At 45.7% G+C, this 23,555-nt stretch overlaps 1 protein-coding gene across 5 annotated transcripts in view; it reads right to left on the bottom strand.

Moving 5' to 3' along the window:
- Positions 1-261: 261 nt before the first annotated feature.
- Calx (sodium/calcium exchanger 3) overlaps positions 262-23,555 on the bottom strand; it is a 327,704-nt gene continuing 304,410 nt past the window's right edge. For 3 of the 5 annotated variants that reach the window (XM_050181076.3, XM_050181077.3, XM_055072462.2), the window contains 6 exons: positions 20,959-21,098; positions 18,441-18,540; positions 13,111-13,182; positions 10,387-10,512; positions 7,792-7,950; positions 262-5,663 (listed from right to left, as the gene is read on the bottom strand). In XM_050181076.3, coding sequence (XP_050037033.1) covers positions 5,287-5,663; positions 7,792-7,950; positions 10,387-10,512; positions 13,111-13,182; positions 18,441-18,540; positions 20,959-21,098 — 974 coding nt within the window. In that variant the 3' untranslated portion in view covers positions 262-5,286. The remainder of the gene's footprint in view (positions 5,664-7,791; positions 7,951-10,386; positions 10,513-13,110; positions 13,183-18,440; positions 18,541-20,958; positions 21,099-23,555) is intronic. The other 2 variants (XM_055072463.2, XM_055072464.2) reach the window with 1 other exon arrangement.

Below are 23,555 nucleotides of genomic sequence, written 5' to 3'. Positions count from 1 at the left end.
AACGTACACTTGGCACTGAACACACAGAAAGCGGTTAAGGAGCGATTACACATTGCGCTTCTACGAAATTACGAGTACCAGGCGTAACGTACCTGTTCACGTTTCAATTTACGCCAATGGTAAGTCGACAAAAACAAGTGCTGGTACCTTGTCCCAGCGCTCTTCATTTTGCCACAAAAATTTTCCCGTTTCGTTCCTACCTGAGAGAAAGCACCGACAACATGGACACCAGAAAGGAATAATTGAGACAAGACGAAGCAGTAACAGCTGCTCAGTTCTCGTGTTTCTTTTTTTTTTCTGTTTCTTCAATTTTTCGTAATATTTCTCGGCACAATCACTTGAGAACAACATTTCTATATATCCTCTCTGTGTGGGAATGGAGCAGTCGGACAAGCAGCACAACGAGTCTTGAAGTAACACAAAGAAGTATAGTTTGCTGTTAATTGTACAAACTCCCCGAGTTTACATGGAAGGAGAAAGCGAGGGAGAGTGGAAAATTCGATAGTGCGGAAAGGGAAGGTCGGAGACAGTACAGCTCGTTTACAATGTGCTCGACTAAGGACTAGGAGAGACAATTATAGTTGAGGCAAGCAAAAAAAAAAAAAATTACACGTGAAACAGTTTGACGACGTTGAACTGTCGTCTCCGAGAGCAAACTCTTTAGGAGGCGTGCCGTCACCGTGACGTCACCGTCGCCGCGCCCCTGCCACGTGGTCTTAGTACTGTGCGCGGTAGCTACTGAGATGCCGCTTTGTACAAAGCTGCTAATGTTCGACAGTACGTAGCTTTTTATACATGCCACTTATATGCGACTTATATGCGCGGACTGCTGCCGCAGACTCTTTCTTTCTTTAAACATCAATCGCCACGCACCTCAAGCCGCATTCAAATACAAGATCGACAATTTCATTATAACTACTAGGAAATTGCGTAAGGCATAGTTTGAAGCCGAATATCGCCACGCGTATAAACTAAGCATCCCTAATTAAGACGTGTTTATACAAAAAATAAAGTCGTATCCTTGTATCTACCCACGTGCACTCTTTTGAATTGTGTGTCTAAATTTTCTACTAATGCATTTCATCTAAAACTCGCTAATGCGGAAGTGTCGTACCCTATTGTTCACCTTACGAGCAACTTCTTCCCGTCTCCCTCGTACGAAGATAAATGCCGTACGCACGTACAAATTCTAATGCCGATACGCCGATAAAAATCCTCATCACCAGTGGTCAAGCGATCGCTAAGATATGCCTTTACGTTCGCGAAGATGTAGAGAAACCTGATATATCTGCATTCACCGTGTATGTGATTGAAAACAGTACGGAGGCGTCCTGGGATATAAGAGTGGTTGAGGGAAAAATCTTCGCACACCTGTCCTGCAATAACCAGCGAAAAAAAAAGAACCGTCGCCCGGATATGGGAACGCCCGCGACAGCGACCAGCTATGTAAGGCATTCTGCAGTCAACGACGCTAAAAAGAAAAAAAAAAAAAAGACAGCGACTGCCTTTTACATTTAGATACGCGATGCCTCAGGACAGCGCACTTTGCTCGCCAACCTGTAACACTGTGTGATACGCAATGACGCAAACTACTTTTGCTATATAAACGGCACATGAGCTTTCGAAGCAGACAAGAAGTTGCGAGAATTATGTGAAACAGCATACTTCGCGAGGAAAAACGATGGAGAAAGAGGTAAGCTTTGGTATTTTGCTCTGAGTTCCCTTCTGCATGCTTCGTGTTCCTCACTTCCTCGCCGCAGCACCTGCTGAGTGTGTTCCTTTTAAGTCCCGAGGCTTGAAGGATCGCGAGGTGCAACAGAAGACGAAAAAAACAAAACAAAACAAAAAAACACTCTTGAGTCGAGACAGCGTCATCCGCAAACCGAGCGGCCAGTTAACAGCCCGCTCGAGTTCGTATAATGTTCGCTCCAGTTCATAAACACTGCAACAGGGAAGCGTCACTACGGCACTAAAACGTACACACACACTAGCTCACACACACACGAGCACGTGCACTCTCGGTGTTCGGGGAGGGCGTCCTCTTTTTCCTTCTCGCATCGGCACACTCCTGTCCAAGATGGAGCGTGACGCTTTCACGTGGGGCACAGACAGTGGGAAGGAATTACACCAGTGGAGCAAAGAGAACGCAACGTAAAAGAACAACAACACGAAGAGGGAGAGAGAGAGAGAGCGTGCAGGTCAACACACTAGTTTTACGACGACCTCTGGACGTCAACCACAAAGTTTCTCAACGAAGTCGGCGAAAGGTACGATCGATGCTCTGTTCGCAGTTTTCTCCATGCGCACGTCGCCACTACATGGAGCCAATTTTATCATATGTCGATCTTCAATATTTTTCCTTGTCTTGGTGTGGCTATTCACGATGAAGATGTGACGGTAGTTAAAGTTTGAACGTAATGAATCTTCGGACATGCGGAGGCTGACGGAGTTTCTGGAAGCAGCCTATGCGAATAATTCATTATGACTCTCTTTTGACTCTTGAAGGAGTTCAAAGAAAGCACGGCTCAATATAACTCCACCAGCATATCGCACTGACTGCTGCCGGATTTACCGTGACGAGACCCGAAAAATCCTACATATGGGCCCCATTTGCTTACATAGGCGGTAAACTAGCTTGGCGATGGCTGTGTTTTCATGAGCTACGTGGTAAGCATTGTATTTCCGGCATTCTTCTTTCACACGCAGTCTCGACTGCGGCACACGGATATTTCGTGTTGGCTTGACCGTTGTCTTGACACAGGTGAAAGTTCCATGAATAAGAGAGCAACTCCGCACGGGTATTACGATATTCTGGGGAAAGCTTTTCGTGGTACTGCCACCTTAGATACTGCTGCTAGGCTTGTCACGGTGTCTGTAATGTAGCGCACCTTTGAAAAGAACTCTTTCCTCTCAAGTTTTCATAATGTTTCGTACCTCGTCTGCAGACCACCAGGACTAAAAAAGAAAGATATTTCGGTGATCTCACATAACATTTTTCGAAGAATCGTTGTTAGTAAGACCAGGAGGCGCAAAACAGAGACTGACTCAGCCGAAAAGCCCTAAATACTGTTGCAGCAATGACAAGTCTCTCAGTTGTGGTACGTGTCTGATTTTTTGTTTCACTACACTTTTCCGCGAGGACACTCCAACGGATCTGAACGCAGTCGATCCCACTATCGTTCTTTGATAACTTCTTCGCATTGCAACACAATGATCAAGTGTCAGTCGTCGCGAGCACTCACGTAATACAGGTCGTCAAATCATTTCAGATATCGCAGGCCTACGCACTTGAAAGGCGATGCTCTTTCGAAAGTGGTTTTGATGTTTGTAAGAGCCAGTCAGCAATATTCCAATTCTCCCGACAGCCTTCATACGTGCAAGTTCTTTTTTTATCGTTACTCCGGTTAGTACACGTCGATCTTCTTAATTGTGATTTCTCCACCTCTTTCACCCACGTGCTTTGTTCGTCCAGGGGTTGCACTCATAACCAATGAACGCTGTAACGTATGAACATTTCCAGATAACGCAATTTAGCCAAAGCAACAAAGCAGTTTGGATAGGGGCTCCGTAGGGAACTTCATTAGGACAGCCGCACTCTGTGAGGAAGTCTCAAGATGGTCACACTACTGCGTCGAACGGATAAACTGCGACAAGCATGATGTTCCAGGAGAAAGAGTGGCTCATTCTTGACCGACTGCTTCGTCTATGGGCTTCTTTTCTGTAAGCACAGTTCATCAGTCATTCGCAATGGAACGGCAAGCATTGTAATTAGGGTCCTCTTGTTGCTTATGTGCGGTCCATGTTCACGACCAGAGCAAACGAACAACTCCCTCTGAATCGCAGGTGCCGAACGCAAGCTCTCGTACTCCTCCTGCCTGGAATTCTTGCTTCGCCTTCACAATCCAGTCCGGAGGTCGTGAGTAGCAGGTCGCCGCGCACGTTGAAAAGTCCGTTCTGTTCATTGGGAGTTCAGAAGGGACTTCTAACTATGCGCACGAATACTTCTAGCACGCATCAAGTGTCCAAAGAGGCGCCATCCTGCAGTGTCTATGCACAACTCGCACCACGACGCATAATTCGAGACACCACGTTGTTGTTCTCTGCCACGTAATGCTACGATGCAGGTAGCGATTTGCCCAGTGCACGCACAAATTGTTTCAACCATGTATCTTCCCTAAACTGTCGCATTTCTCAGTGACCCACGTACGCTCATAGCGTACGTGGTTGCTTCGCACACGCAAGCCATTCGAAGGTGTGACCACTTGCCCTACTTGCTGTGAGACCACAACGTCAACAGCCACAGTCAAGATGGTATCACACACTGTCTTGAATACGCAGGCCTTCCCGCTTTTGTTTGGCATTTCACAGTGATTTAGCGTGGCACGTCAACCGTGCAATGCCGCTAAACCAAGGCTTTACGTCGCGCCTTGTATCGTCATAGGGAAAGACGTGGTTGATCACGCGGCAGCGTTTTTTGCTACCGTACCCCACTTTTTGACGTCTCTGCACACGACACTGTAACAGAGGAAAGCGCAGGTATTGATTCGTTGAGCCACTGAGCGTGTCACGCGAGGCTGTCATGCCAGAATGCCAGGGACTCCATCAGCTAGACAAACGTGTCGGTCACTGCTAATTTGTAGCGCATGTGCCCAAACAAGCGGCTAACTCTGGCACAAAGTTATATTGACGGCGAGTGGTTGGACGAGACACGAAACTTTCCCTCACGTGGTAGTTTCGATCACTCTACGGCCATTGCAAGCTTTTCAAATTTATCTTCAGGTCTCTTATATAAGAGAAGATGTTCGATGTCCGGTTGCGTGTACCTCATCAAAAAAAGTGCTCTATGGGAGTTAGGGACGAATGGCGCGGGGCGAGTCATGCGAGCTCTGGAGAGCGTTAGCGGAGGCCACCACTGCCAAACGTCTCCCGCTAAACGTTGTCGTCGATAGCGACAACGTTCGCACATCTCCGCGTGTGCGTTCCCGGGCCCAGAACAATGTCCAAAGCCGCCGAAAAAACGTAATCTTGGTGGAGCAGCAGTCTCCGAACTCTTGGAACACTTCGGAGGCTGTTCACAGTGGCAGTCCAGGAGCGACAAGCGTCGGTCCCCAGACACGGTAGCAGGTCCTTGCTCGCAGATCGTTCTTTTTTTTTTTCCTTTTCGGAGTGTGGTCTTCGATGTTGTCGAGGAACGTTTTGAGTGCCCCCGTCCCCCCCTTTCAAAACGTTCCGCGATGCTACGGCGAAGGACAAACGTGTGGGATCGCCGCCGGGCCATGGGTCTCCTTAGAATCCTTGAATGACTCCGTACGCCTCGAGGGCAGACATCGTCACGTAGAAGACCCACAGGCCGCCGAAGAGGATGGTGGTGGGCAACTTGAAGCGCATCGGTCCCCCTAGTTCTCCGCCTACGATCTTGTTGCGGCGCATCAACAGAACGACGCAGCACAAGAGGGCGCAGACGCAGAAGATGGTGACTGAGAAGGCCAGGTTGCCCGGAAGCACCTCGAATGTCGTCCCTCGTCCCCAGTGCACCAGGGCGGCCAGTGACCAGGCGACGCCGATCCCGAGGAAGACGTTGACCGCATTGCTGCCGGTCACGTTGCCGATGGACGAGTCGGCGTACTTGTCGTTTTGCGCCGCCACCTTGCTGGCGAAGGTGTCTGCGCAAAAGGAAACACGGGCGGCCACGGGTAAGACAGGCGCGCAGCGATGAGTCACTGCTTGATCTAAATGCGCGTGTTCTCGGTAATCGTAACTATGCGTAGACTGTTTCACACTTTCGGAGAGACATGCTTACAATCAACAAGACCGGCAGGGTTCACCGTAGAACGTGCGACAACAAATAAACGGCTACAGCCTGCCCGTGATAGTATTAGAAATAACTCAACACCGTACATCTCGAGAGAAGACGTGCTTCAGTGCGTCATCAGTGCTTATTGTCTTTTTATATGTGACGGTGACGGCAACTAAAGCAGATGTAGAAATAACTAAAATTGTATAATTACCAAGGTCGACTTATGGTCCATCTCACAAGTCGTTTGCAGAGCTGCCGAAGGTACAAGGCGTATGCAAGCAATATCTTTTCGCAGCTGAATATTCTTCCAGGCGTTACTACCTGATTAATGAGAGGATTAGAGAGTTTTGTTTGAACTTGGTACATGATACATTACAGTGATATGTGACATATTAGGACATTTGCTCATGCAAGTCGTACATCGCGAATTGAGCAGCCGCTGAGCAGACGACGCGGCGAGGATGAACACACCTCGGGGAACTATTCAGCTTTCCCATTGGCTAAGGAGTCGGGCCACTTCCACAGTGCTGCAAACGACTTGTGAGATGGAGCACAGGTGCTGGTGCAAAGGGTGTGTGCAGCCACAATCATGCGCGTATAGTGAGTATTTCATAGTTATACTTTGTGGCGCAAAATACATTTCTTGAAAAGGGACAGAAGAAAGGAAGACAGTGAAGCGCCAAAAGAAGACAGTGTTGGCGCTTCACTGCCTTCCCTTCTTCTGTCCCTTTTCAAGTAATGTATTTTGCGCCACAAGGTATACCTATGAAATCTAAGCACCAACTTGCCCAAGAAGTCCTTTTGGTATAGTGAGTATTTTTGCTCGTTTTGCACGAAAAATTCGGCAGCACAAGAAAATGTTTCCAAAGCGTTCTGGCCAAAGAAATCATCAGAGGACGTCGCTACAAGCACCGCCACGGCTGTCAACGTCTCCACTGTTGCGGTATTTCGTGAATTGTCATACCCTTACGGACAGCCTAAAAAGCTATCCATTTAATTAAGGAAGCGTTCTGGGATCGAAATAAAACCTCGTCACACTTAAGTAGGTTTATAAAACTAGTTATGGTTGCTTCCACTCATACGAATTGCGCTAAATACGTTATTACTATAGGGTCGTATTCACTGATGCCCTTGAATGAAATTCGAACATAGCGGTAAAACCACAGAGCAGTATCTGCGAAGGGCGTATTAGCTGCATTTGTTTGTATTCCATGTGCGAAAATTCTAGGCATAAATATCAAAGGCAAATTCTGTTGCCCTCTTCATCATGAGGCTCTCTTTCTTGTCCGTGCAGCAACGTGAGAAAAAGTCACAATAATCCCCGTATAAACCGAAGTGTCCACGCCGTCACAGCGCACGCTATGTTCTTTTATCTGTCCGTAGCGTTTACTTCAAGGAAAACTGTTGTGCACTTCCATGCTCTTTCGACATTGCCGCAGAAAGCAAAACAATGCAATGAAATAACGTGCTCTCCAAAAGATCCATGAACTATGCTGCCATGACAACAAGCCTTGGCAAGAAGAAAGCAACAACTAATAGATAACTTCTCGGATGTTATCGCGAACTTATCACTATACAGAGCGTGCCCATCTCCGATGTATATCGGAAGCAGGAACTCGCGTTGTTGCCGCGTACATTTCATATAGCGCGAAAATAACACTGCTGATATCACAAATTTATACTGTGGTCGGTTGCCACACTAAGCGCATTTCGGACGGGATTGGAGCGCGCTAATCACGCTGCGTAAAATCCGATTTCCTTTTTAAACGGTACCCTGGTGAAACTGATGTCCTAACGACGAGATAAACCACCCGTAGAATAAGGTTGCATGTACTTTCTACTGTATTATTTGCGCTATTGTAGTGGTATTAAAGCAAACATGCGCATGCAATAATCGTCTGGTACGTACGCGTCTTCCATTCAAACCTAAAGTCTTTGTTATTGGAGTACATCTCGCGGCATCCATCTCTGCCAAGGTATTTGTGAAAGCATACCAGGTATACTTGTTCCCAGTGCGACCAAGGAGATAGCGGTCACGGAGTCTTTGAGTCCGATGGTGCAGCCGAAATGCGACGCGAGGTCGCCCACAAAAGCGGTCAGGACGCCAATGAGAAGGATGCTGGTGACGAAGCAGGCCCATCCACCCCAGTAATCTGCAGAGAGAAAGCCGAGACAACGTCGTAAGTACGGTGACCTCGAAACTACAATGACGTCGTAATTGCAGTCACATCGTCTCTAAATGTAAGTACAAGTGTACGGGCCGCGGGTTCTGGGAAAAGGCTAATATCATCGCCGCTTACCGAAGCCCCCTCAGCACACCTGCTGCAGTTCCAAATCTACCACACGAGCATCGCAATGCTGTTCTGAATCTTGAGCTGTGAGTTTACAAAGCGCAGAATTTAATTTTTTTAGGAAGCTGTGGTCCATACACTTTTGCCCACGGGTGCACTTTTAGGCATTGCACAGCTTGATCCCGTTACGTGCACAAAAAGCTCCGCTGAGAAATTCACATAAGGTTAAGTAATGCGCCCTCTTGGAGCTGCACTTCACACTTGTTTCATATCTATGCGCTAAGTACGTTACACTGCGACTTCTGCACACGCAAACCAGTTCCTCCGGGCCCATACGGGTGCCGCTCTGTAAGAGGTTAACTGACTGACACGTCACCTGCAAACGACAAGAAGAAAGTCGCCGGCACCATCGCCTGCCAAATAAAATTCGGCAGAGACGCGTAAGACTGCTTACGTGTGGGAATGCGAAGGCATTGTACCGTTTGTAGACTTCAGCACGCCACGAATGCGCTCACCACTGATGACGTGGCGCCACTTCCTCCCCATTGGCTGTGCTGTCACGTGCCTAATGACGCACGTACTAGGCCCCACCTTTAGTCAGTCAGGTGGCTGTGACGTGACGTGTGCAGTAAGGCGCGCACTAGGCACATCTTTAGTAAGCGAGAACAGTGGAGCCACCGTGGCGCCGGCAAGCGTTCTCAGAGGCAACCCGAAGACCCGGATTCGATTCCCACCCGAGCCGAAATTTATCAAATTTTGTTTTCAAAGCCATTAATTTACGTTGTTTGCAAAAACCTCCCTGAGAAAGTTGACGTTAATCCGAGCAGTTTTTTATGTTTTTTTTTTACTCTTTGCGCTGTCGGCCATTTTCTGTACCACCATTCGGTTACGCCGACGCCGAAGAATTTTCGCGCAATGGGGTGTATAAAGCTTTGGCATTACAATGTTCGTGAAAGCGCTGTGCCTAATAGGCGATGCAATTTGAAGACAATGCCTATTTGGCTTTGCTTACAATGCATGTCTAGATCTAATTTTGTTTATGTGTTCAAAAAGTGACCTTTTATGTTTAGTTTCTTTATATTTTTTTTTTTGTCTACATGTGACGCTACAGTCAGCGGACTCTTATACACCCATCTTCAATCGCTGTGCAATTGGTGGTGGCCGCTGGTGAGGCCAATAGAAAATTTTACTATTCGCATAATTGTAGAGTTGTGGTTACGCTAGCGAGCGTACGGACTCTAAAAAGAAGACACGCCGTCAACGGACGTAAACTATCCACTGCTGGTTTTTTCATGGTCACGGCACATATGACAGTACAAATTTATCGTAATGGTATACTGTGATGATCTATCTTCGCGGCCAGCCATTGCATACGCGCAGTCCTTAGAAAAATAAGTAGTAGGTGTTTTGCAATACTTTTTACAGTGCAGCAAATTGAAGCTAGTTCAATCTTGTTCCTGGTAAATATGTAGAGCGCGGAAAAAGACGGAGACAAGAGAGATGACAGCAGGACTGATCACTCGTCGCTGAAAGCTTGTTACAAATGTCGTGGCACGTACACACATGTCACATAACGAACCTTGTAGGAACCCAAAGCCACTTCACCCGCCACCTTGAAAGAACGTGTAGTGAAGTGCATTCGCGAGGAACGACAGCGTATGCTGTAGACTAGATTTACAGACAGGACACATATAGGAGTCACCATAAAGGACAACAGCAGGGCACAGACAGGACAACACATGAAGAATTAGGGAATGAGCCATGTGTCGCGTTGCCTCCATGATGTCCTGCGTGCAAATTTAGGCTGTGCCCGCTGCACCAATCATGATAGCAACTGTGTCTCAGACAAAACATTTGATAACAGTGTACGCGTCTATCTGGTTAAGTCTCTCGCTCGCTGTTGTCACGCATTTATTTACCTTCAGTTATGAACACTCCGCAATTAACACCATTCCTAATTTCTCGTCTTCTCCTGGCAGAAGTCGTTGCTTCGTAATGTCCTATAGATGATGCGTCACAGGATATATGCGGCGCTTTTACTCGGAGAGCTTATTTTGCACAGCAAGATCACCGAAGAAGACATGGGTGGGAAGAGAGCCTCCGAGCTAGCTCGATGTTAGAGCAGCGAACGCGCGCGAGTACAGCGATGGCGTTGCTAAGGGCAACGGCCGGTGCCTGCCTCCAAGGTCCTCATAATTGGTGTCGCATTAAAAGCACTACGCTTCAGGGTAGCTACATCACTGTGTACTGCATCAAACGGCAAGGAAGAAAGTGAAGCAGCACTGCCATTCGGCTCACCTGTAGGGGGAACGAACGCGAAGAGGACCTTCCAGAATACGGTAAACACGTGCATCACGTAGTCCGAGCAGGAAGGCATGCGCACGGTCACCTCGTCGCCCTCTTCACCATTCTCCTCGTCGTCGTCTGGTGGGTCGAATCGGAAAGGAAGCGAAAGTCAATGGCACGCTCAGAATAACAACAACAACAAAAACAACAAAAGATTCCTAAGAATCCGTGCCTCTTACCTACGTCGCAAAACATTTTTTAAGCAACTCAGTTTTGTGGCAACTAGCCAGATGGACAAAATATTGTAATGTTATAAAGCAGCCACGAAGTACGGGTTTCTCAGAACGAAAGCTTGGCAGCTGCAGAAAAGTTGGTCCTGACGAATCGTCTTTCCGGGACCACGTGAGATAACCAGAAGGTTGCATGAGCATCAACCTGCTTCTTGATTCAGGCTGGCTTTGCCACTTACTAGCTTCCTGGTTAGCTCATATGGTTGAGCGACCGCCTCGGAAAAGCTTGTGTTTTGGTTTCGATTCCCGAAAAGAAAAAAAAAATTGCTTAAACTTCCCGACGCTATCTTTACAGGGAAACCCATACGTCGCAATGCTTTAAGACGGACGACAGTTCTTTTTTTTCTTTCATGAAGATATTTCTTAGTGTCATGAGGGGACAGACTGTACTTGGTTTCCTGGTGAAGGTCTTCGTCCTCTGTTTCTTTCTAAAAGCCACGACAGCCGAGCGCGTCGTCTGACAGGGATAGAAAAACGCAACGTTACAAAACGAGCACCAGGGCTTATTGTGCCATACTTTACACAGCTCCGCCTAATTCAGACCCAAAAGAGAAGGAAATGTACGGTCACTTTAGGTGAGCACACTTTGCTTCGCTCAACATCGTACGCTACAAAGCCGTACGCTACACAGAAAAACGAGGTGTCATTCGGAATCGACGGAAGTGGTGACTAAGCGACATTAAAATGAGTATGAGTATTTAAAAAGGCATCGGAAATGCTTGTCACCAGGAAAGCAAACCTCCGGCAACTCTTAACACCAGCAGTGTCACGCCACTTCTCAATTTTTCAATTACTTGTAATAAATACAGCAGAAACAAAAAACGGAAGCGGCTCCGGAAATTGCGCATAACATCTCAATTTGGTCCTTGCGTCTGTTTGAAACAGACAATTGCAACAATGCGAGTACAAAGAGGAAACAAGCCAGTACCTCCATACCTCCATTTTCTGCTGATTTTTTGTGTTCTTACAACAGTGCTGTCGAAACAACGCCTTCAGAGCGCGCCAGTCGACGCGAGTTCAATGAATGAAGCTTTTGTTCAGTTTAAACCTGTATACAGCGTAATTGACCATTTTAGCTTCCAAAACGCACTCCCGCCTAGTGAATTCGTTAGTGAGTATTACTGCACTTTCTCGTGTAACATTGAACCAAAGTGACACCACACTTGCCCACCTGACAGATGCACAAGCTTGCCTTAAGCTTCCAATGATCCAGCGGGACACATCGACGAAAAAACTATAGACAATTCTGAATGCATGAACTGTATTTTTGGCACTACACAAAAATGACTAAAGTGCATCTGAATGGAACCTTGCGCATTTTGAAGCAGTTCTATTCGCATATACATTAAGCTCCGTATCCGCAAAATTTATCTTGCTTGAGCACCGCCTGGTATCGGTCATCTTCACTGTAACGAACTTCACGTTATAAAAAGCTGATCATTATCATGTCTCGCCCATCACGTCATGTCTGGCCGAACACGAGCTGATAACGAAACGGTCTCAAGCAAGAGAGCCTTTGCGAATACGGTCGCTTTATCTCTTTACCAATGTTTAGCACTGTTTGGAGTTTCAGACGTTGATTTTGCCGATTGTAGCACCATGATGCTATAATCGGATTGCATTATGCTTTTTTACTTGATTAGACAGATTGAATCAGCATTATTGATTTGCACGATTGAATAGAAAACGACGATGTTGGTAAGAAACGCTTCGCCAACTAGTGCTATCCTCAGGCAGGGCCTGAGAGAAGCCCCTACTTCATTTGTGTATCTTTGTTGCACTAACGTGCTTCAACTTTATCTAAAATTTGAACTGAATATATTGTACAGCCACGACAGCTGTGTAAAGTTCAGCAACATCTCCAGCTGTAAGCTAAAAACATATGCAACAGATTTCTCAAAGATTGAAACTTTGAATTGAAAATATCGCGCGTTGCTGCACACGTCAAATTTCTTGAGAACATACAGCGCTTCTCTAAGCTTCAATTTTCGACCGTGCTCTAGCTTGTTCGGAAATTGCGGAAGTTGGCAGCTTCACTGAAGTTTGGAGTAAACGTCGCGTTACCAGCAATGCTTTAATTAGGAATTGCCCTCAACTCTTGTCTTTCATCGTGGCAGTATAATGCCTAAAGAAATTATATACGAACTCGCAAAATGTAATGTGTGGATAAGCGCATGGTGCATTTGCCTTAGGTAATAAGTGATTTTCGGTAACGAGTCGATCATAACGCAACATCCAATGCATTGCTGAAACGATGATAATATCGCTTGAGATGTCATTTGCGCCGAAAGAAGAACGGCCCTATCACGCCGTACAAATTCGGTGCGCTCGTACTAAGCGGAGAAGTTCATTAATGTCAAGAACAGAGAAGGTCTCTTCTTCAGTTTCCCTTCATCTCACACTCACTAAGACCTAACCCTCTGCGCATCTGTTCAAACACACTTACCTTTGCCGAATTTCAAGCTGATGTTCTCCATTTCGAACGCTTCTTCCGTCTTAAACTTGTTCCTGTCGTCGTCTTTACCCGTGCACCGTTTTGGTTAGGACAGGGATGCAGGTAAGGTTGGTTCATGCGAGATTTTTTTTATGCATGTGTTTCAAGCAGTAAGGCAAGCAGCAGGGCAGGCAGGTAGCACGGTAGGCAGGCAGCAGGGCACGCAGGCAGGTGGTAAGACGTTCGCCCAAAACCAAGGCAAAACAACCGAGAGAAAAGGAAACGGAAAAAAAAGAATTACGGCAGATCCAACCGCACTTGTTGGAATCTACGTAAAGCGAAGCTTTCCCGCATTTTTTCAACGGAGTGCTCTGCAAAGACGGGAACGATGCGCATAGTCGTACACGCTCGAATCCCGCACGCGGGTTGCCTAGCGCCCTCTATCGGTGGGCGTGCGCTGGACGCTGCGTAACGCACGGGCTCCGAGATCCACCAATGAGCGATGTCGCGTGCCGCGTAATCTCGGAGGCCAAGTATAACTGAACGGGCATCGCAGTTAAATAATATGACCTCTGCAGCAAGCGCAGGTATGAATTGAGAATTGGTTTATACATATAAAAATGCCAATTTTTGAACATGTTGGAATAGCATGAGCTCTCTTGTAAGAGTGAAGATTCAAGCGTGTTCCGTTGTTTCATGAGGTCTCATCGAAGGAACAAAACAAAGAAAGCTTCGCTTTTAAAGAAACAAACCTTGTAACAAAACCAAAATTCAAATGACGCAACAAAAGGAGAACAAAAGAAAAATAACCGCAGGCATTGCTTACCTTGTCTTCAATAATGATCCGTTTCAGGCTTGGCACTTTTCTAATTTTTCATTTAGTATGTCATGACTATACGATTTTAGGCTAACAGGGCAACGGGCTAACGTTTAGGATATTGCTGGATACTCTTGACACCATCATTAATATTATTTACCTGGTCGAGGTTAGAGTATTTTCTACCGCCACTTTATTTGATAATCTAGGTTTATTTTTTAATTGAGGTGTGTTCTGAAGTAAAAGACCCGAACCACTATGTTGGCGCTGGCCACGAGGCTTCAGCTTGTGCTCGCTCGGCTTATGACTGTGTTGTGCTCGTGTAAATAAATCCCGTCACATTCAAGTTTTTTTTTAATTCGGAGGCCTTTTTTAGGCATAGTACCATGACCAGTTTAGAAGCACAGAAAAATATTTGGAAGCCTGACAGGCAGCGTAAGAAGTGTCTGAGTCCTCTGCTCGACAAGGTCAGAAGAGAATGCTGGCCGAGCGCTAGGACGTCCTGCCGACTTCCGCTTCAAGCTCCTTTTCACGTTTGATACCTTCGAACTTTCAATGTTATTTGTCGTCGCTATATCATGTTGGCTCACCAGAGCAAACGGCTAAGGTTGAAGGCTTTGCTGGATACTCTCGAGGCCGGCGCAAACATTATCCAAACTGTGCTGCTCAGTGTCCTACTTCATGGCCTTCTCGTGTAGTTAGTTTAAATGGCTCGTGTTTCTTTTTCGTGCACCATTCTGGACCCGTTTTTATATCAGCAAGTGCTTCCTCGCCATGTCGCGAGCTACTTCACAGAGCGGACCTACTTTTCAAAAAAAACCTCGTTTGGATTGCGAGTGACACCCACCAAGAGTTCAACCACCCTCATTGCAGGCTAGCGCAGATTATTCTCTAGCTGCACCACGGAATAATGTAAGCCCAATGTTACTCTCCGTTAGCCGAGTCCAATTTCAATGACACTGCTGGGTGTCCGATGTGCCACTGCGTGCCCACGAGTGTACTCCAAAACATCGGCGTCACCTCAGATACCACATACGTTTTACGTAATCTCTTCGGCAAGCTATGCCAATTAAACGACTAAAAATAGGAAACCCTGCGGTGAACGGTACGACAACTCATAGACCCATCCGTTCACAGTTGTGCTTTATCAAGTTACAGCAAATCCAGAAGCAGGAGCAGGGTGAAAACGCAAAGTATACGGCCAGCAGTCAAGGTAGTGAATTGGAAGTGATGATCGTGCAACTAAAGTGACCAAAGGCGTGAAACAAGCGGATGTAGGCAGGCATGCGTTATACAGAGCGGGTCTGTGCACGCACTGGAGAGTGCAATTTCGAATGAAAAGCACGCCGTGCCCGACGTGAGCACTGAAAGAACGTTGTCGGCACTCGAGGCTGTGAGTTCGGGCTAGACGTAAAACGACGCATAAAAGTGACTCGCTCACTGTGCCGGCTAAATAACAAAAAAACAAACAAACCTGGAGCTTAAACTACAAACAAATTTGAAGCTCGCAACTCTTTCGCAAGTATAGTGCATGTAATAAAATTAACGAGAGAGAAAAATAAACGGAGAAAAGGCAAGACGGCGCCTGCTTAAAATGGTCGAGCGAGTTTGTTGAGGCAGGACTCTTCGAAGTTGTCAGTGCTACTCACCATCCGTCTGTACAGTCTTTAACTGTGCAAAATTTACAGGTTTCTGTGCTTTGAGAGTAAGTGCAGCAATGTAATTTATAACAGCGTATCTTTCCTTTTTGTTTCTGCAACAACCTACTCTCTAAGAAATTTCATAGAAAACGTCAACTCTGAATTCTGTGCCCATCCCCCCCCCCCCCCTCCCAAGAAAGAGGAAAGGAAATTGACATTGTGTATAATTCTGAAATACCACGCATGGTGTTCAATATCTAGGCGTGAATTTTATAAGCTCGCCTTCCCCGTCCACACGGACACCATGGATTCAGCCCCCTACAGAAATATCACAGAAATTTGGCGCAAAATCGCACAAACATGCGGAGATAGCAGCGAAAGATGCAGGTAGCGATGTGCTTTTCCTAAGACGAATCCAAAGACGGATCGAATGGCCGCGCGGGGTCACGTGCTCTAGTAAAAGGATTTTACGAGTCGTAAAGCGGAACTACGGCGACCTCCCAAGGAGCAGTCTCGGCGCTTTTTACAACTGCGACAAGGATAAGATCGGTGCGTTCCAGAGGCTGCATATTGGCGAGAAACACCCATTGGCGAAGTTGGCTCCACCCGTAAAACAAGCGCGAATGGACGGTGGGAGCAAAATGCCAAAACTTTTCGGAAGAAGTTCAGATGTGCGCGGAGACGTACGCGGAGACACTTTGGTTGTAAGCACGAAACAACGTCTACAGGTAACTCACGTTCTGAAGTTTTTTTGTTTTTTTGCCCCACATTTTGGTACCGACATCAGAAGTCGCTGGAATATTTTAGTTCATCCGTGGCCTGACTACAGCAGCAAAGCTTGGCAGAGAGAGCTTAACAGACATAACAGTCCAGTTAGCCTCCTATTTCCAAAGTAAGCAAAGCTAGACGAGTTGCTGCACTTACATTTTTAAAGGTACAACGCAAAAAAGGGAACGCCGTAAAAAAACGACACAAAATACGAAAATCTCCCGTTTTTCTTCCACTTTGGTGGGCAGTTTTTATTTATTATATATTTTTGGGTGTATGTTTCAAGAATGAAGCTATTACTCTCTTCGAGTACATAAAAAAATTGTTCGCCAAGAAAAACCACCTAGCCAATCAGTAGACAATTTGAGCATTCCGGTACAGCATTAGCATTACCACCACTGCGTCACCGAGTTGCCTATTTCGGGCGCTTTAGACAAGCTACGCCTGTTGAAAGCGTGGTGGGGCTCGGCTATCATGCGGGACGCGGACGGTACATCGGTAGCGGAACGCTACAGATCTCTACTGAAGACGTTAGGAACTTGCAAGATCTTTTTATTTCTCGTAAATTTGGGTGAAGCGTACATGGAGCATTTATCTCACTGATGCGACAAAAAATAGGACACTGCCTTGTCTTTCGTAAGAGGTCGAATGAATTAAATACCGAGCGAAAAATAACCACCAGCGTTTCTATAAATGCAACTACTTGGCTTTTCTGTGTGACGGTCAATGCAATCGCAAACGCTGCCCATATACTATAGCTAACAATGTGGAAAAAAGCTTTTTGGTTCCATGACATCAGAAAGCCTGTTCGTTTGAACACTGAAGACAATGCATGAAAACATATTGAAGCGGATATATTGCAACTCGGCAGCTGCTTTTAATATCTGAGGATTACGTCAGAACCATTACGAACCCCTAACGTTTGCTACAGAGCTCCATACGCGCATCTTCAAATGGGGACTTATTCAAATGATTAAGTGAACATAAGGACATTGTAGAAAACCCTAACAAAGGTGGCAAGAAACAGCAATCAAATTCTGGCACAGGAAGATGTTTGAAGAATAGATTCGCCCACGTTCTGTCAATCACGTTACCGCTACGATTGCACTAGAACTGCTAACCCATTCACAATGCCTATTGAACGACGTGCCACTACGGGAACCTATACAGGCAGGTCGGCCATAAGAGCCGACTTGGGAGGGCGAGACCAGCTTAAGCTGTGCGGGGTTTCCTGATATTCGTTGATACCTCAGCGACACGGTATTTAAGCGCGCTGCTTTCCAAATCGAGTTCAGTCTTCTCAGGCTGTGTTGCAGTTCTGCCCATTGAGCTCAGGCGGTATTTCTTTCTCTTATCACTTGCCCGTCGTGCATGCCTTCTAGCACTAACTACAAGACACCTGATTCGGTACATGCATAAAGTTGCCGCTGCTGAAGAATGCTCGTGTCTTACTCAGGGTTAAAGCAAAATTAAACAAACTGTGTCGTTTAACCGTCACGAAACTGCACGGTCGGTAACGAAGGACACCGTGGTAAAAGGGCCCCAAATGCGTTTTAACTGCCCGGAGTTCTTTACCGTGCGCCCAACGCACGGTGTAGCGTCGTTTTTGCGTAGCGCCTCTATGCGAACGTGCCCGCCGTGGTCTGGAACCCAACTAGTGTCCTCGTGCCCAACATCCCAACGCCAAAGCCACCGAGCCACCTACATGGGTGGTTAGAACTAATGAACGCGTTAGCGTTAAACCACCGTTAAACAAGATAAGCGGGTGATTTCAGTGGGCTCCTACTCCTACTGATTGCAAGAAAGTGATCGCTCGCACATCTAGCGTGCTCAGGACGACGGGACTGAGATGTTTGCGTCATCAGCTCCATTATCCTGCGCTGCGAATGTCGTTTCCGGCTAGATACGAAAATAGCATCTCCTGCGTGCACACACTGAGTGAATGAGTACGCGTAGTAAACACAAGTTAGTACATGCGGAAAAGCAAAACGTACCGCACGTCCAGGAATAGTAACCAGGATGGTAGTTACCCAAATGTGTCCACAATGTCAGTCAGGTAACGCACAACTAAAGAAACAAGGCAATTAGGAAGCAGGAGCAAGTTGCATGTCACTTACCAGCTACCACAGTGATGGCTTCGACGAATTGCTCTTTCCATGAGGACGTTCCAATCATCAACGAAATGTTGGCTCTTTGGAAAAGTTTGTCCACTGTGTTCTGCAATAGTATAGAAGAGGACGTTAGTTTGCAGCCGATGCGCCGGCAACTAACCGGCAGGTGTTCAGAATGTTAAGTATGCCGGGTGATCGAAATGTAGTAAAGACAAAGGCATTTGAGCAATTCGAGAAATACTGACCCTATAGAAACGGAGCGACTTTCACAGAAACGCAGCGGAAGACATGAGATGTGTTTTTAATACTGAAGGATTTTGTTCGCATCGTATATCCCGTCTGCCCCTGGCATTGCCACAACGGCCTTTGCACGTCCTTTATCGCAAATGATGCCGAAAATTAAGAGAGGTTATGCACGACGGCACGCCTAACCTGCGCAATGTTTGTTTTCGTTATTGCCTGCCCAAGTGCTGCAGTTTTATGCCTGCCGGTACTTGAGGTCTGCGAGAAGGAACAATGAATTTACCGTTCGTCTTACTTCGAAGTGCGCTTCTCTGTATCACACAATTTGCTAACTAACGGCGGCGCACGAATTTATTTATTTATTTATTTATTTATTTATTTATTAATATACTTTCCTGGCCCCAAGGCAATACAGAAAGAAGCGGTATACATGGACAACGAAGTCATACGTGTGCAGCAATGAAGTTTTAACAGAACGTGTTGTACACGGCTGCTTTGAATCTTGCATTGCCCGGAAAAGTAGCGATGAAAGTAGGCAGGCGGGTTCCAATCCAGACTTGTTCTTGGAGTAAAGGTATCCTGGCACAACTTTGTTCGACAAGAAGGTGCACCAACCTTAAAGTTTGCGATCACAAAGGCATCATATGTATGACGAGCGTGCTATAAGGTGTTCGTTTAGAGTGGGGTTGAAATAACAGCTCTCACGAAAAAGACACAATCGCGCACATTAGCGACGAGATGAGAGTTCAGGTCGACTAAAGGTAAGTTTCGTTGACATAGCACTGGCGTAACGAGAATAATTAGACAGCATAAAACTAGAAGCACGATTCTGGACACTCTCAATGAGTCACATTAGAGTAGTGTGAGGAAGGTCCCAGATTGCCAAAGCATGCTCTAGTTTAGAGCGAATAAGTGTCCCGTGGAAAGTTAGTTAAGGTTGACTGATGCAATTTTAAAGTTACGGCCTAGGTACCCTAGAGCACAATAGGCTTTGTTAATCGCGTGTTCGATGTGTATCGCGTATTCAGTTTGAAAGGCGCTTCTCTCGGTTGCACACTTTGTCAACTAATGCCGGCACTAGTCGTTAAAATGATGCAGCTTGTCTGTTGCAAGCGGTTCAATCGCGAGAGCCACTTGTCCACGGTGCCCTCTTGCGTTACGCACAAACCGTAAACTAAGCGCCAACTGCAGAATAACCCCGCTGCCAAAATCTTGGCGAATGCGATAGCTAGCGCGCGGCCAAGCTAAGTTTACAAAATATTTAGGAAGCACACTATTAGATATGAAGCATACACTCCTACCCGGTGCTTTCTTACCAAACATCCGTATAACATCTATTTATTTGTGAAGCCACCTTACTCTTGGACATTTTTTTTTAAATTTTCATATGCAAGTGCTTCTTGTTAACATGCAGATGTTAAGAAGAAGGTTTAGCTCGGGTGCTCCTATCTAAATACATGTAAAAAGAGAATTCGTTTTCCTCGGCAACCACTGCACCAAATTTGACGAAGTTTGCTGCAGCTAAAAGGAAAACTTAAAAATTTAGGGAGTGTTGGTTTCGACTTTTTGATTTAGGTCGTAAATATTGTATTAAATATTGGCGAAAATCGAAAAAAAATTCACAAAACGAAACTATCAAGTTAACAACACTATAACTCAGCAAGGAAAAATGATGTCACAATTCTGTGTACGGCATATAATAGTACATGTAAAGCGGACAAAATTGATATGCTACACATGAATTTAAAAAAAAATTTAGTAATATGGAAATTCAGCTTTTGCAGAACTCTTGTACACAACGTAACACATTCAGGTAATATATAAATTGACACATCGAACTTGTCCACTTTCAATGATCTAATGGATGCCGTTTACAGAAGCGCGATATCTGTTCTTGATGCAGAGCTATTAATTTATAAGCTTCGTGTGTCTACCTTCTTCGAACTTGCGAATCCTTTAAATTATTTTAACAAAATACAGGTCCAAAATCGAAATTCCGCTTCCAACAGTCACTAGAATTTATCATCTTCTCTCAAATGCAACAAATCTCATTAAACTCGGTCCAGGGGTTATCTCAGAAAAGCGTTTTTTGCGTTTTACATGTATTTGAATAGGCCGTAATGGGCCCAACTGCCAGCTAAGTTACCAAATTAAATGATTAGGCGTATTCTTTTGTTTTGTTGGTGCGTGCCGTCTTTTTAGCGCTGCCCATTTAACCGCGCTTCCGCGCCGAGCCGTCCGTCAATCGACGGCTGTCCAAGGCGGGGCGACGTGTACCGACCTTGAACTCCTTGCTCTCCTTGATGCGCACGGTGCAACGGCATTGGTCACCCAAGCGCGGTCGTCCCATGAGCGCAATCTTCTGCGCCTCGGTGAGCTCGACCTCGGGCACTTCGTCCACTCCGTGCTCGCGAAGGAGATCTGCACCCACGGCCGCGCAAGCGTGACAATAAGCGTTACAACGAAAGTGAGAGGCGAGCGAGAACGGGCACACCACCCAGGCGGGAACGCTTCGACTGGGCGCAGGCGGAGGCCACTGGGGAGGCGGAGGCTAAAACACGAAGATGATTCACCCAGCGCCTCGAAGATTAGCATGCTAGACTCGCCGGCAATTTGAAAGTGAGTGACGATGGCTTTTCCGTGAATGAAGCGACGCGTCGATGAGTCTATGAAAATCTAGAGGAAAGTACTTTCTTTTTTTTCGGCGGTAGCAATTAGCGTTCCGATACGGCGACTTGTTCTCATGGATGAGCAGGGGGCTTCGACTCTGGTAATGACCGACTCAGCTACCGTTTAGAATAGAAAAAATCTGAAGGTAGTGAAAATGGCAAGCTGTATATTGTAAAGAAAATCATTTTCTTCTCTTTGATTATGAACAGAAAGTGTAAACACTGTTTTTATCTGTGGTTATTTGTACTATAAGCTATCGGCCTTAATGTTTATATCCTTAGTAGTTAAGGTTCCAGCGATGTTAGCATTTTATGAAAATTTTATGGAGAAACTTTCTCACTTAGGCAAACATAATTCCTATTTCGTTTTTTCTGAAAAGGCGTCGATTAGTCAGTAACCTGGCTAATTTTATTGATTATCAGTATCAAGCACTTATGTACGTTTTGCGTAATCCTTTTTCGGGAGACTTCTGCTGATGTAAAGAACTTAGGCTCAAAATTTTAAATAAATTTCAAGCTGTACTCTTCATCACGAACATTCCAATATTGTTTTGTTTTTACTCTTGTCTTAAAAAAAAAGAAATGAATCGGAAATGACTGCCCAGTAACTCCAATCGCTGCTAACCTGCAATGATAAGTTCTGGCTCATGAGGTAATGTACGGTTTAACGTTGTTGACCATCAAACGAACTGTGGTAAGCCATTCCAGCTGAAAAACAATGCCAATGAGAGTATCCGACGAGATCCATACTCATGATGGCGTCCACCTCTCTATATTATTGTTTGCAAAAAGCAAACACGTACTCCTTCGCCCCGTTTTGTCGATTGACAGGAACAAATAATAAAAAAACGACCAGTTAAGGTATTATGATCGAAGTTTTAACAAACGTACGTTATTTATTTGGCATATGGTACGCCGGCTGCAAAAATGATAGACTCGAGTTGAACTCTGCGTTAAGGTCTTTACAATTGTATTTTAGCATCACAAGATATTTCCAGGGCTATCGAGACCTCTATTCTCACGGGAGCCTAGTTTTCGTGGTGTATTTGATATGGTTTACATATAAAGTAAGTAATGTTTACACTCATTAAGAATGGAGGTTTCCACAACAGGCGACGCACAATAGAAGTAAAATGCACAGGACAATTTTTCTTCATATTTTTCCTTTCGTTGCATGGCGCCTTTTGAAGGCATATACTTTCGCGTGAAGACGGGGAAAGCTTGCCAAAATTGAAATGCTCTCACAAATGACAATGCGAAGTTCACGGTTACGAATGTTGCTGAAAATGACAATGTGTTGGTGGTGTTATGTTGATGTGAGTTAAAAGAGTGTGTTAAAGCGACAGATGGTCTATACAAAAGCAGCTGTGACCTCGTGGCTAAAGTGAAACACGTGACTAACGTAGTCACGTGCTCAATGCTTGCACGAATCCAGCGGCGCAACATTAAAAAAAAAAAAAAGGAAAATGGCAAGCGTACCGGGCCCCAAAAGTACCAGCTCCCTTAACCTCAACATGTGTCAGAATGAATTTTTGAATGACAAAAGTTTCTTGTTAGTATTCTCTACAGTTATTGTTCTTCTATTAGCCCCCCCGCCCCCCCCGAAAAAAAAAAAGAAATACAATGCAATATCTTGATTTGTCTGGCTTTTTTTTTTTTTTACAACGAAATCAAAATGCTAGCGTATACCAAAGTGTGCTTAAATTGCCCTTATAGGCAGCGTCGCTCATAAGGTGTTCATTGTGCATATTTAAGAGTTACGGGCAGGAAAATGGTGGTTCTGAGTGGCTCAAGATGTACAGCTGCTTCCGGTATAGGCCCTGTCGCGTCACGTGACAGTATGAGCACAGTGTGGTTGGTGCAGGGCGCGCATGCACGTATGACGAGCACAGCCAGACATGCATCACGACTGCATGCTGAAGAAAAACAAAAGATCCTAGCTGGTTTTGCAAGCGTTCACGTGCACCAGCTTTCGTTTTGTTTGTATCACGAGATTACGACCATTCAAGTGGGACTGAACCAATCGCGGGAAACTTTCAAAGTCCATCGACCCACCTAGACAACTCATCTTGAGGGATCTGTGCAGAGTTCACGAAACGCGCACACACAAAAAAATAACTACAGTAAAAGCAGTGCGCAGGAGACTGTAGTTTCGTGACGTGTGACATCTGCACGAATGTCAAGGTGAATACAGTGCGAGTTGCTCAGT

The sequence above is a fragment of the Dermacentor andersoni genome, chromosome 7, assembly GCF_023375885.2.
Source record: "Dermacentor andersoni chromosome 7, qqDerAnde1_hic_scaffold, whole genome shotgun sequence".
NCBI classification, from domain to species: domain Eukaryota; kingdom Metazoa; phylum Arthropoda; class Arachnida; order Ixodida; family Ixodidae; genus Dermacentor; species Dermacentor andersoni.
The sequence above is the reverse complement of the archived record's forward strand: the minus strand, read 5'-3'. Positions and strand labels throughout refer to the sequence as shown.